Source organism: Anguilla rostrata, chromosome 9 (genome assembly GCF_018555375.3).
Source record: "Anguilla rostrata isolate EN2019 chromosome 9, ASM1855537v3, whole genome shotgun sequence".
NCBI lineage: Eukaryota > Metazoa > Chordata > Actinopteri > Anguilliformes > Anguillidae > Anguilla > Anguilla rostrata.
Genome location: NC_057941.1, coordinates 15,251,647 through 15,265,872, shown reverse-complemented (window position 1 = coordinate 15,265,872; position 14,226 = coordinate 15,251,647). Strand labels below are relative to the sequence as shown.

Sequence of the window (14,226 nt, the reverse complement as noted above, 5' to 3'; positions counted from 1 at the left end):
AAAAGAGAATAAAATATAAAAAGCTAAATTGAAACACATAAAAATGGGGGAAACGGCCTTCTTTACCTGGGATTTGATTTAGCGATTCCAGCCCGATAGGACAAACCGTGCTGTGGTTAGGTCTATGGGACAGCAGTGATGAGTAGCCACAGATAACAGGACAGAGCAGAGCACTTAACAACAGATAAAAGGCAAAACATCTGGTACACTGACTTTGCACTAGGCAACTGCATGGAGTAGGACTTTAAACTATCACAAGAGATAGTACAGGATTGCTGTGTAGAGCAATTTAAAGAATAGGATATTGCTCTTGTACCTGGTTCCCTGCTTGCTGTCCCTTCTAATACAGTTTCTCTGTGGACGCACTTTCTTCCATGCTGACCTAAAGTCCAATCTCAAGACAATAGCTCGTTTCTGCTTAAATGAATCAGACCAGGGCTACCAACGTTCAATTAAACATAGTCTGCAGTCAATTTCATATTTCTTTTAAAATTCTGTTTAAATACTTTCATTTGTGGTATGAAAGTTAAAATACTTTTCCAATGTGCACATTGTGTGTTCAGACAAAAACTTACACGGCACATATTTTGTTAAGGATATAATTTATTATAAAAGTTTATTCAGAAGTGGTTGTTTCTCATTTCTAAAACCATTGACTGCTTTTGGTTTCCCAGTTGAATGGTGGACCTGTGAATCGCCGAAACCATCCTTCTGTTGCCTTAGAGAGATGGCGGTCATTGGCACCTCTCATCTCCGGGCTGTGGCATTGCTGCCGCTGCTTCTGGCTTTGCCCCTCATGACACGAGCCTGCCCCAGGTCCTGCAGCTGCTCTGCCCCTCGAGAGGTGCTCTGCACCTTCAGCCACCTCACCTCCGTTCCGCCTAGCATACCCAGGGACACCAAACATCTCAACCTAGGGTAGGCTGCGTGCTCACACCTATCTCACCATGTGGCACCTGGTTTTACGTTAACTTATCATGTTTATCTATGAAAAACTGTGGGGGAATAATGTGCATAAGCAGTAACAGGCCTGAACCCGTTACAAAGATACAAATGTTTTGTTTTGATGCACCTATAACAGGTCCTTTTGTACAGCTATTCAAACTTAATATGTGCGTCATGCAAAGACCTTGTGTGTCCATTTTCCATCAATTCGATTTTTAATACATTAAAAGTTACCATTTAGCTTGGTGTCCCATAAATGTCTAAAAGATAACTTATAAGCTTCAAATTCCCACGTGACTAAACCGTAAAGTTGTGTTGTTAAAAGGAAGAAGAGCTCTGGAAAGTGTCTGATGCAAAGTGTGTGCATGACACTAAGGACATTATCTAATCTTTGAAGGGCATTGCATAGGCTTCTGAATCTCATCTGCATTACAAATTGTGTTGTCTGTCATTTCTTGTCATTTCATACCATGTCTGGAGAAACCTTACTTTGTTTTCCTTCTGCAGCTTCAACCATATACAAACACTGAATGGCTCAGAGTTCACAGGACTCAGGAGTCTGGGAATGTTAATGCTTCATGGAAACGACATCCAGTCACTGCCCCTACGAGCCTTTTACAACCTGCGCTCCCTGTGGGTATGACTTGGGAATTGGGTCTTCTCTTAACCTGAAACATGTGTGTTGGTACCTGCACACGTAAATACTTTTGTCATTTAAGAGGTTTATGTGATGCTGACTCCATCTGCCATCTGATGCTCTCTTCATCACTGATTCTTTTTCCATTAGACTTACCTAAGCTGGCTTTCCTTTTGGAAATATAGTATCATGAACTTAATGGAAACACAGGTTGTTTGCATTTAGCTTTGAGAATATCAAATTTACGAAAGTCAAGCACAGTTAGGGACTGCTGAATGCACATGCATTTGTGTGCAACCAACAGTGTAACTGTGACTGTATTCACCGCTGACACACAGCTTCTCATTAGACTCAGACATTTGATATTGGAGGACACAAATATTGCTGTGCATGTGTGCCTCTTGCATACATTCTGAAAAGACTTGTTCAAAACAAGACAGGAAATTAATGTCTAGTTCTCTTCTCTGCCACCTTAACAGTATTTACATACATTGACTGCTGGTGTCTTCCGTAGATTTTGAAGTTAAGTCACAACAAGCTGAGAAACATCACCCGCGGTATCTTTGAAGGCCTGTCAAGCTTGGTGCGCCTCCACTTGGATCACAACAGCATTGAGTTCATCGAACCATTTTCATTCAGCGGGCTGACATCCCTCGCACTGTTAAACCTAGAAGGCAACCAGCTGAGAGACCTGCATTCCCGCACCTTTGTCACCCTGTCCTTTCTGGGGAGTTTCTGGGGTTCTAGCCTTCGCTACCTCTACCTGTCAGACAATCAGTTGGGGTATCTGCTCCCAGGTACCTTACAGAATCTGAATAAGCTGGAAGCACTGACTGTTCATGGCAACCCCTGGGCATGCGATTGCAATCTACAATGGCTTTTACTGTGGAATACCAAGAATAAGGGTAGGAATGTTCATGAATTGTTTTATTGTACTTTTATATGCTTGAGAATCCCGATGGTATTCATGTTACAAACACTGCAAGCAATTAGTCAGCTTTCTCCATTTGAAGATTTATTGAAAATGACCAGATACCATTGATTAAGACATCAAATTCTAGTTACAAGTAGAACTACAAATTAGAAGTGTAAATTTACTTATCATAAACATGATTTATTAGCTGCGTGAAATTATCCCTGATAAATGTTGATAACTGTAGAAATCTGAAGATTTAAGAATATTCCAAGTTTAAAGACTAAAGATCATTAAGGAAACCAATCACCATTCAGATTAATAAATAACTGGCACCCCCTCTCTCTTGCTCTCTAATTCTTTCTCTTCCCTCTTCACAGGGGTGATTAAATGCAGAAAGGAAGGAGAGATTGGCACAAGTGTGAACTGTGCCATGTGTTCCTCACCTCAGTCCCTAAATAACAATCAGGTCTTCCAGCTGGCAACTTCTCAGCTCTCCTGCGACAGACCGACTTTAAACTCTCCACTGAAGCTAAGAGAGAGCAACGTCTGGCTGGACACTGACTCCGACATCCCATACATCAAAGACCTGGAGCCTCCATTGGGTCATCTCACCTTAATGCTGTCTGACAGCCACACTAACATGGCATATGTCGACTGTGTTGTGAAGCATCAGGCCGAGGGATCTACCATGAGCTGGCAAAATCTGAAGTCTCCAAGTCAGGTGGCACTCAATGTGACATTGATGAGCTTTCTGGAGTGCGAGATTAACAGAGATGATCTTCAGCAACTGTGGAGACTGGTTGCCTATTATTATGAGAGACCAGCCATCCTCAAGCAGGGCCTTAGGCAAGAAAATGCTTCAAGAACCACTTTTCAGTATTCTCAGGTAGTCAGTGAGGACTCTCCATACTTTACAGATCTCAAAGGATATTTATCAGCTGAGCCAACATGGCTGTTACAGCCTCTTGTAACACTTCAATTGAACAGGCGTAAAACTACAAGTAAAACTCTCGTCCTGAACTTCTCTACGTTTATTTCAAAGCAAATAAGCATATGGGATAGGCAAAGGGTCACCAAATACAACTGGGCTTTTGTCCATAGAGGGGCACCAGGGAAGGTACATACTGTTCTGGAAGGTTCTGATGTCAGTCTGGATTGTAAAGTGTCAAGTTTTGGACAAGCATCTGTTGAATGGATGCTCCCTGATTTATCCACTTTGACCACATCTCATGCTAGAATTGTGATTTCTGAAGAAGACAAACTGGTTATACACAAAGTGAGCCCATCTGACTCTGGGCTGTATCACTGCCTGGTGCGTTCTGAGGCTGATGTGGATATAGTGTCCTTTAGGGTATTTGTAAGAGAGAGGGTGCTTAGCCCTGATCACATAAATGGCAAGGAAATATCATTGGATAGTGGGGAATCGGTCACTCTCCCCTGCTCTATGTCTTCAGTTGAGCCCAGTGACATGGCTTGGTACCTACCAACAAATACAATCTTGTGGCCATCATCTCCAGAAGGTAGAATCAAAATGTTATCTAATGGGAGCTTAGTTATTATAAATGCCACATATAAGGATGATGGGATATATAGCTGTTTGGCTGTCAATCTCTATGGGGTGGATATGCTGTCTCATAGGGTAGTGATCAGGGGTAAAATAAATCCTGAAGAAGTGAGTGCTGGTGGAACAAGCAGGAAACCAAAGAAAGGTGGCACTTCTGAAACGGGCAAGAGGATTGTGGATGAGGGGTCAGGATGTCCAGAAACAGAATGCTCTCACGTTTTGGATGGGCATGATAGCTCTTGGGTGCCCTTGTATCAGAACAGTGATGAAAAGGTTATTGACAGCGCAAGGAAAATTAACAGCTTTAGCCATTGGACTCAGAACCGAGCAAGATTCAGATCAAAGGCTCCAGTCGTCCTGCAAACTCCACAGCACATAACTGCCACTTATACTCACACAACAGCAACTTTTACAACTGCAGCAGACAGGACTACCACAACCACAATTCCTGCCAAAAGCTCAATGCCATACATGATAGAGACCCCTAAACACCAAGCAACTACTATTTACCAAGGCAGCGGAGAATCAGATGTTTTTAAAATGTCTTTGGCTAGTCCAGCCTCTGTCACAGTTGGCTATATGGGAAAAAGTCATGCGACGCCCAGGCGACGGCCCCACTACAGGCGAAGGAGACCACTTCAGCGCAGGATTCAACCCGGCCGTTTCTCTCAAAAGTCTTCTGTCCCTCCGCACAACAGAATAAAGTCTGCACAGGATGCCAACAGTCTCATTTCAACAGGAACACAAGAGAACAAGCCTTCTGCATCATGGGATAGTGTAAAATCTCAAGTGCTGGAGACAAATATCATCTACACTGATAATGCAGAACTGCCTGGAGGATCCAATATCATTGATAGCGCAAGTAAACAATATATTGTAACATCAGAAGCAAATCTTTGGCCTGTTACTGGGAAACCCATTCACATTCACATCAACCCCACATCACATACAGAAAAGTACATGGACAAAACTTATAATTCTAACACACGATCTAGGCCATATACTAATGCATTTCAGGGTTCTGCAAAACATCAACTATCTACAGAAATAACAGGTCTTATAAAAAACAGGCTTCATATTGCCGAAGGACGTGAACAACATGACAAGCAGCTCCTTCGGCCTTTTGGCAATGCAGATAGGAAATCAACAGCAGATTACATGCCTCGATTTAATCACAGCAGAGTCATGGGACGCCCAGTGCCCATTGCCACTGAGTCATCATCCGTGACTACTACAGTGAGCTTGTTAGTGAATGTGACCCCACCTCCAGCAGTGACATTTCCGAATCAAACCTCTGAATATTCATCAAGTACAGAAAAAGAAACTATTTCAAAGGATTCCAGCACAAGCTCAAGTGGAGATTTTTTTTATCTGGTGAGGGAAAAGCTGAGAGCAAACAAATCAAATGAAGACTCCTTAAAATCTGTACTGGAGAGCTCCGTATCTTCTGAAGTCAAAGCAGGTCACCCCTGGGTCTTGCAACGGCACATCCAGGGGAAGGTTACCGTCCCACCAACTGACTGGCCCCATCCCAAACATGTCCCCAGATGGTCTTCCTTTGAAAGTTCACAGGAGCACACTTCCTTCCCAAAGAGATCCTGGAATAACCTTTCTCCAGAAGGTCAAGATGCCGGGGTCACTGTCCCCCAAGGAATCACAGTTCTCCCAAGCAATATATCTCTCCTCTCTGCAAGATCAGTATCCCCTAAAGGAAGAACACCAATACCTCCAACCTTTCAGCCTCCTAATACTGGAGCACTCAGCAAGATTAAAGACTTTGCATGGTTTTCCAGGCTCAGAAACAGATACAGACAACATAAACTTGATGTCTACCGTCTTTCACAAGCGAGGAAGATTATAACAACTGAACCAAATATGAAGTTCCTTAACCCACAGCCCCAGCCAGCCCCTACCGCACTGTACAACAGCGCTGTGACCCAGGCATATTCTCTGTTAGCTACAAATCAGACACACTCCGCAATCCAGTATGATAGCCAAAGGCACTACAGCCATCAGGGACAACAGAAATTAAATAACATTCCACCCTCTCCAAGGTTAATGGAGAGTGGAATGAAGCCAAAGATTTCTTCACTTAACACTGACAGTCTGTCAGCCTTCATAGAGACAGATGTGTCTCTGCCCTGTGAGTGGTCGGGAGTGCCAAGGCCCACCCTCTCCTGGACTAGAGGTAGGAACCAATATGATTTTGGAAATAATACATTGTTAGGTCAAAAGTTCAATGCTTTTATGAAAGCAGTATATTAGTGTGGGAAATTATGTTTATTCCCAACAAGACTGGCTGACGATTATGTCATAGAAGTTCTTTAAACAGAATTGTAGTAAAAGTTTGTTGACTGTAGTACACCATAATGGAGTAACGTTCCATGAAATTGCTTTTAAAGTCTGCATTTGATTGCAAGTAATATCATACTGTTTAGTGTTACTGTATGCTACTGCATATTAAATGCACTTACACATGCATACTAAAAATTTGACAAATTTGAAACCCATCTATTTTCCTACTGTTTTTTTTTTTTCCAAACAGGTGCATCGATTGAAGCAAGCACAAAGAATGGGGAACGATTCAAAGTTCTGAGTAATGGCACTTTAGTCATAAAAAATGTTCAGCTGCAGGACAAAGGGCAGTACATTTGCACAGCAAAGAATGCTTTCGGGTCAGATCAACAGGTCATCACCCTTTTGGTGATAACCCAGCCTCCCAAAATTGTGCCACCAAAATCAACAGATATGTTGGTGCATTTAGGACATCCTATAAACTTGGATTGTGTGGCAGAGGGCAAGCCACAAGCACAAATCTCCTGGATCCTTCCGAATGGGAAAACCATATGGGGCAGAGGCCTTCTGGATGACACAGTCTCAGTTCTGACCAATGGCACGCTAAGGATTGAAGCAGCTAACTTATCAAGTAAAGGCCAGTATAAATGCATTGCCAGCAGCACGGCTGGTGCAGACACGCTAACCTATCACATCCATGCAGTAGCTTCATCACCTACTATCAATGAAGAAGCCACTGAAGATATTGTATTGCGCACCGGGACCAATGCGTACATCCACTGCACAGCAAAAGGGGAACCTAAGCCCACGATTGAGTGGATCATCCCTGATGAGGAAAAAAGCAAAGCTTTCCCATTCATCAGGGGTAGGGTCTCTGTCTTTTCCAATGGGACACTTCTTGTGAGAAACATTTCACTGACAGACTCGGGAACATATCAATGTTCTGCCACCAACCAAGCAGGTGTAACCAAGAGAGTGGTAAAACTGGAAGTAAAACAGGATAAGGCCAGCACCGAAGAACCTCTGCCTCAGCAACAGGGAATTACTGCAATTTATGGCTCCACCTTGTATCTGCACTGCTCAGGGTTCACTACTTCACAACATGGTGCTGTCTGGAAGCTGCCCTCGGGAATGTTCCTGGATTATAGCAACAGGTATGGTTGCTATGTTAGCTATGATATGTTGCATATGTAAATAGCAGAAACATCGTCATTCAGCTGTCTTATTGATGAAAAACTTTGCAAACACAATAACATATAATCCAAAATTCTCCATGATTGTTTTTTTTTTTCATTTCTCTTTTTTCATTTTTCTACCTGCTATTTTGAATCAACATGAATTCTTCCAAGAAATAATGTAATCACTAACAGGTGTAACTGATCTCTAAGTTATGATAAGTGATGTTAAATTTATAAGGGATCTTACTGTTTTAAAATGATTATATATATATATATATATATATATATATATATATATATATATATTTATATTTAGGTTTAGATGACAGGTAACATGGTAACGTTGAAATAATGTCTACTGTTAAACGCATACTATGCAGGATTTCTATTGTGAAAAGCCATGTTAAGGCGTATCTATGATGCACTGGCAATCTCTGTCTTTACACACCTTCGCCAAATTTGTGCATCTTCACTTATATTTGTTATTTTAAAACGTGCTCGGGACACTTCTGGGCATGGCGCTCTTGTCTGAGTGGGGAGTGGTGGGTGTGGCATACAAAGCCTGTGAGATCAGGTTTCATGAGTGTTTGTTGCTATAGCTAGCTAGCCACTGTAATGGCCTAGATGCAGCAAAGCAAAAAAACTATCTGAGAGGGCTCATTTAAAAACTTCAGTTGCAGTTTTTGATGGGAATATTTGGTTTTCAAATTATTTGTTCATGTCTGGTTTGTGGTCCCAACCACAAAATTTCTGGTCCAATTGATGACTTGGTCGGGTACTCAGGGGTGAAGGAGTGGGGTTGAAGACATACGAGGAGACTTCTTTGATTGTAAACACAGGCTTAAAAAGCCTACATAGTATACCTTTCACATTCATGTTGGTTAGTTTTGAAAAGCTCAGCAACCACTGCCAATTAGAAGTAATTGAAAAGTAAAGCCAGTTGAATGTAACTTGTTTCCAGACATATATATGGATATGTGTGATTTAAGTTACTTTCTTTTTTTAAACTTTTTTTTACAGCTCTGGGGGACCTATCACTGCTTTTCCCAACAGCACTCTCAAAATCCAGCAGCTCACAGAAAAGGATGCAGGCAGCTACCTCTGTCTGTTCCGAACATCTCGTGACCAGGACTTCAAGCTCTTTCAGGTGGAGGTCCTTATGATGCCACCAAAGATCAAACGCTTGGCCGCTGTCCACAAGAGGGTTGCGTATGGAGACAGTTTCCAAATTGACTGTTTAGCCTCTGGGTTTCCAGCTCCAGAGGTGTCCTGGAGCCTTCCGGAAGGCACTGTTGTTGACAGTACTCTCCAACATGAAGACAAGTGGGTCATGTCTCCTCGTTTTATGGTCTTTGGGAATGGCACCCTCCTTCTGATGCAGATAGGTAAAGGGGATGAAGGTGACTACACATGCAAGGCTAGAAATCGATTTGGGCAAGATGTGATGAAGGTCAGGATCCACCTGCTGCCTGACTCTCCAAGGATTTTGTCAAAGGATGAGGTTTCCATCTGGGGCGTGCTTGGAGAGCCTGTACACATAAGGTGTCAAGCTATTGGGGAACCCACCCCTACAATTACATGGTTTTCACCAAGTAATGCCACCATTACCACATCGTCGATCAGGTACCAAATCTTGGGAGATGGCACACTGATTATCAGAAAAGTGGGCTTAGCTGACCGGGGCAACTATGCTTGTGTGGCCAAAAGCTTATCAGGATACGATGTAAAGAAAGTGCATCTGGAAGTGAAGGGAGGAGCACCTCGGATAAACAGACAAGTAGGAAGGGCTGCTGTGAAGGTTTCAGCTGTGTTTAATCAAACTTTGCTGCTTGATTGCAAAGCAGAGGGCCTGCCAGAGCCGAGGGTCACCTGGACCACTTCCTACGGCATCAACCTGCCCACGCCTTACCTGGGTGGCAGGTTCCAGGTCTACGGAAACGGGAGTCTAGAGCTGCATACCCTGAGAAAAACAGATGAAGGTTTGTATGTTTGCCTGGCGCAGAACAGCTTGGGTGCAGCCAGGCTGGAGGTCGATCTCCAAGTGAAATCTCTCACGGAAAAGCCGAGTTTCTCAAAGGCAAACACTGAGGTCATGTCCTTTAAGCCAGGTAGTGCCGAGGTCACTCTAGGGTGCTATGCCAGCGGAAAGCCAACCCCAGAGATTGTGTGGGTGCTACCCAATAGCACAATGTTGACAGCCGGTGCCAGGCTTCAGCGCTTCCATCACATTCCAGGCGGTGGGTTGTTGCGTATACTGCAGCCTGGGAATGGTGACATGGGTGTTTACCGTTGCTTGGCAAATAACACAGCAGGGCGAGCCGAAAAGCGGTTTGCTCTTGAACCGGGATGGAAGCCTCAGATCCAGGGTAAGCCTATGGCTGTGAGGCTTTCTTTTGGGCAGAATTTGAACCTGCCTTGTTCAGTTGATGCCTGGCCACAGGCTGCCATTTCCTGGACTCTCCCCAACAGCCGTGTCCTGAGGATACCTCAGGCCATTGGACGGTTAGCCTACTTAAGAAACGGCACACTGGAGCTCAGTGAAGCTGCCATTGTTGACAGAGGGACCTACACCTGCAAAGCCACGAATGCATTTGGCTCATCTGCACTGTCACACACAGTTACAGTAACAGTGCATCCTCCACGTATCACCAATGCCTTTCCATCAGTCATTGTGGTGAACAGGGGCGCCACTGCAAGGCTCAGTTGCAGAGCTGTTGGAATACCTAAACCTGACATCTCATGGACTCTACCAGGAAGCACCAGTCTCACCCCCACCGGCCCTGTCACGACACAAAATGGAATGCATGTCACTGCAGATGGCAGCCTAGTCATACAAAACCCAATGCTAACTAATTCAGGGATTTATAAATGCAATGCAAGAAGTGCTGTGGGAATGGACTTCAAAGCCACATACCTTCAAGTACTATGAGAAACAGCACATATATAGTACCATAAAATACAGTATATATAGTGCCATAAATGTGGTTGCTGGTGGCTTGTCCTGTTGAGGTCTTTCTGTTGCATGGATGGGCCCCATGGTCTGGTACTGAAACTGGGACATATCAATGAGGACTGTGAAAGCCAACCGCACAGGGTGACACACGATTGGTCTAGAATTGCCTAAATACCCCCGCTGGTTGATTGGTTACCTGCAAATTGTCCGTTCAGCTATGCATGAAGGGTCATCCTCTGACTCATGTCTGTGTGAGCCCAACTTGCAAACTGCAGTATGGTAAGAGCCGGAGGCTGAACTCACATGCTTGTCTGTGCAAAGAGTTTTGCAGCATGAGGCATGACTGGGCATTTCAAATTGGGGCGAAAAAGAGGGAAAACATTTTTAAAGTCTGCCAAAACCATAAACAACATTTTGTAAAAAACACTGCAGTCACATCTTTAAATAGCAAATCTACATGTGCAAAAATGATAAATAATACTTGTATGTTTTTTTAAATACGTTTCTGAAATATGCAACTATTTTTATGTATGTATATTATTTTTATTCGTGAACATGCTAGTCTCCCACAATTAATTTGCTGTTAGAGTGTGGGACACTGATTTAGAAAAATATTCATGTTCTTATATAAATGTCATGTTGCCAATCTGAAGGTTTATTTCACACTTTGCAGAGCATTTGAAACAGACTGCACTAAAAATGTGAGGAAAAAATAAACAAAGGTGTAAACAATAGCAGGCCTATAGTGTGTATAAATAATGTATTCAATGCATTGAAGAAGCAATTTGTCTGAGGCCTCCATTGCTGATTGTGTAGTATGTATATGCAGTAATGAATGACCATAAATCAAATCAATTTTATTTGTTTTGCGCTTTTCATAAGTGATTTAAATAAATTATTGATGGACCTAATTTCTAATGTTTAACTCCTTCTTTGCTGCAGGGATGATTACTGAGCCAACATAAATACAATATGAGAACTATCCAGTATTTTTAATAATAATAATTTAAGTATATATATATATATCTATATATATATGCCCTTTTTTGGCTTTGGAGAAGTAAGAAATAAGAAAAAAAAATATTTGACTGCAGACTTTGAGCCTCAGAGGAATCTGAGACAGGTATAATAATCTGGTATGGGGCTTGGAATCTTCTCAACAATTATATTTGAATGTCATAAATTGTAAAAAATTATACATTTTTGAGATGATAAAAGTACTTCGAAGTGGCAGTATCATATATTTCCCACTAGATGGCGGTAACGTACTATTAATCTCTGCAACTGTCATTGTACCTTTTACCATTACAGGTTCCTTTCAAGCAAGTAGTGCATTGCATATAAAACCACATTTTAAATACATATTACTGCAAATATAAAATACCAAAATATTTATGTCAATATGCATGTTCACTGGGTTTAAGTAGGTTTAAAATTATTTAAAATGTACACTAAAAAATACCATAAATTACAGCAATGCCAGTTGCCAGTGAAAAACCATTTAATGAAGAGGTTAAAAAAATGATATAAATCCTGTTATTCAACTGTATAAATCTTGTTATTTTATGGGATGGCCATTACATAAGGAGTTATTGCCATTGTTCTAAATGACTTTGACAGTGTTTTTTGTAAAAAAAAAAAACTAAAAAAAAAAAACTGAAATCCTGAAAATATTCACATATTACTATAAAAATACAATTTTTGTATTGTGTATGGTGCAGTCAGGTAGCCATTTTGTTCAGGGGATTATTATTTTTATTTTTTTATTTTTTTACAGTATATGCACTATTTAGTCCTGATATATGTGTTTTTTTGTCACTGAACATAACGTATATAACTGTAATGGGCCCAGTATGCTTTTAGCAGACACACTTATCCTGGACAACTTCCTGAATACTACATATGAAAAAATGAAACAGTACAAATGTACTGTTTGATATTCAGTCAAAGCAAGTTGGCCCTGTATAAAATATGACATTATAAACACCCAAACCTGAAACAAGTGCTAGGCCTATTACAGGAATCACAAAGTGCATCGCAACTGGCTGAAGCTCAACAAATCCTTGATAGTGTCAGGAAGGAGAAGTCTGGGTTGATAGGCCCAAGAAGCAGTTTCAACCATGCACTCTATGTTAGTACATAAAAATCTATGGGGTCTTCCTGAGTGTATGTCATTCAAAATATATGCTCTATTTTATAACTTATTCTTTTCTCAGGGTGTATAATACGAACATTCTGGGGCCAATATCAAAAACTGATACAGAGGCCGCCGTCAATGCAGAATTCTGCATTTTTTCACAGAAAAAAAAGAGACAAAATGCAGGAGAAAAAAATACACTGCATTCTATAAACGCAAATATTCTGTGTTGTCTTTTTATTAAGATTATAATGGACAATGACCCAGATTTTTACCACAAAAAAATAATTACTCCTGTTTCGTGGAGCCAGTCGTCTTTTGGTATCTGATATTTGTGTTGTTTATAGCTCATAATATTTACACAGCCACTGGCAGCATTGCGAGATTCAATGAGAAAGTGTTTAATTTGAATGAAAAGTCGTAAACAAGATTTCATGCTCCAGCTAGCTTGCCCAACGCCAGTAAATTAAAACAGAAATAGCTCCTAGGGGTTTTCTTTAAAATATTATCAGCCTGTGTGGCAAAAATTCATTTTGATCAGAAGAGCAAAACATTGTTTGTATCTTGCTTATTAATCCCGCTATTTCATCCCACATCTGTTACAAGTGTCACAATAAAATTATGAATGACAAGCATTTATTGTGTTTTGGTCATTGTAGCATGATATGTTCACTAAATATACAACATCAGCGGTGCATCAAATGCATTGCTTCTCTGATGCATGTACGTTACTTCAACATATCAACCCATCATAGCAGCCAGAGTACTAACTTATAGTTATATTAATTATAGCTATACCAATCCTAGCTTACAGCTATATCATTAGATTTCCATTAGTATCTTTAGTCAATAAGCCATTTGTTTCTGCACATCAAAATCAAGGGATATGTTTTTAAACTCATGAAAGCATATGTTTAGCTTGAAAAAATCATTTGTCACACTCGACCACAGAATAACTTTATAAAGAATTCATACATCCCATATTTGTGTAGGTATTTGGGTATATGTTATGTCAAATGACATCAGGTGTGACTTAATTTATTAAGAAATCATTTTACATAATGTCTATAATGTACAGTACATAACTGTCCTTTACGGTGCATTGAATGTTCTCAGGACTGAAGTATAAAGTGGCATGTTAATGTAAGTTTTTAACATGTTCATGCAGGTTTACACTTCATTTAATGCTTGTTCCATTTTCTTCTGGGCTTTGTGCTTGTCCCACCCTCTCACTATAGGACCATTAGAATGGGTTTTATCCATTGTTACTGCCTTACTGTCACACGCTCTTTTCCAAATTAGCACCACTGTTATGAGCCTCTATGTTGCCTCTTTTGTACAGAGCAAAATCTTTCCTTTCTGGTAGCTTATGGTTCCCTGTATCTTTGAAGATGTGAGAAACATAAGCTTTGGTGGTCGTCACACAGGTAAAGTAACAAAACAATAGTAAGAATTGAAAAGACAATACCCAGCCACAGTATAACCTATGTCATTTATTACAATATGACCATAAGCAGAGGATGCCAGCTTTGACAGAAAATTAGCCTAGGAACTGTACCAGTAAGCATTTATTGGTCTAACTGCACCACTAATAAAACGCT

General features: G+C 41.1%; 1 protein-coding gene across 1 annotated transcript; it reads left to right on the top strand.

The window, feature by feature from the left end:
* The first annotated feature begins 705 nt into the window (after nt 1-705).
* Nucleotides 706-11,226, top strand: LOC135263026 (matrix-remodeling-associated protein 5-like). Its single transcript, XM_064350573.1, has 6 exons — nt 706-918; nt 1,453-1,582; nt 2,097-2,487; nt 2,876-6,250; nt 6,608-7,511; nt 8,556-11,226. Exons 1-6 carry the CDS (start codon nt 728-730, stop codon nt 10,462-10,464), a joined length of 6,900 nt encoding a protein of 2,299 aa, XP_064206643.1. The 5' UTR covers nt 706-727; the 3' UTR covers nt 10,465-11,226.
* Nucleotides 11,227-14,226: the final 3,000 nt, after the last annotated feature.

Excerpts from the sequence above, each read along its gene's own strand:
- LOC135263026 (XM_064350573.1), top strand. The coding sequence starts at position 728 with ATGGCGGTCATTGGCACCTCTCATCTCCGGGCTGTGGCATTGCTGCCG. Across the intron at positions 2,488-2,875 it reads GTGGAATACCAAGAATAAGG|GGGTGATTAAATGCAGAAAG; the intron begins GTAGGAATGTTC and ends CCCTCTTCACAG. Across the intron at positions 7,512-8,555 it reads TTCCTGGATTATAGCAACAG|CTCTGGGGGACCTATCACTG; the intron begins GTATGGTTGCTA and ends TTTTTTTTACAG.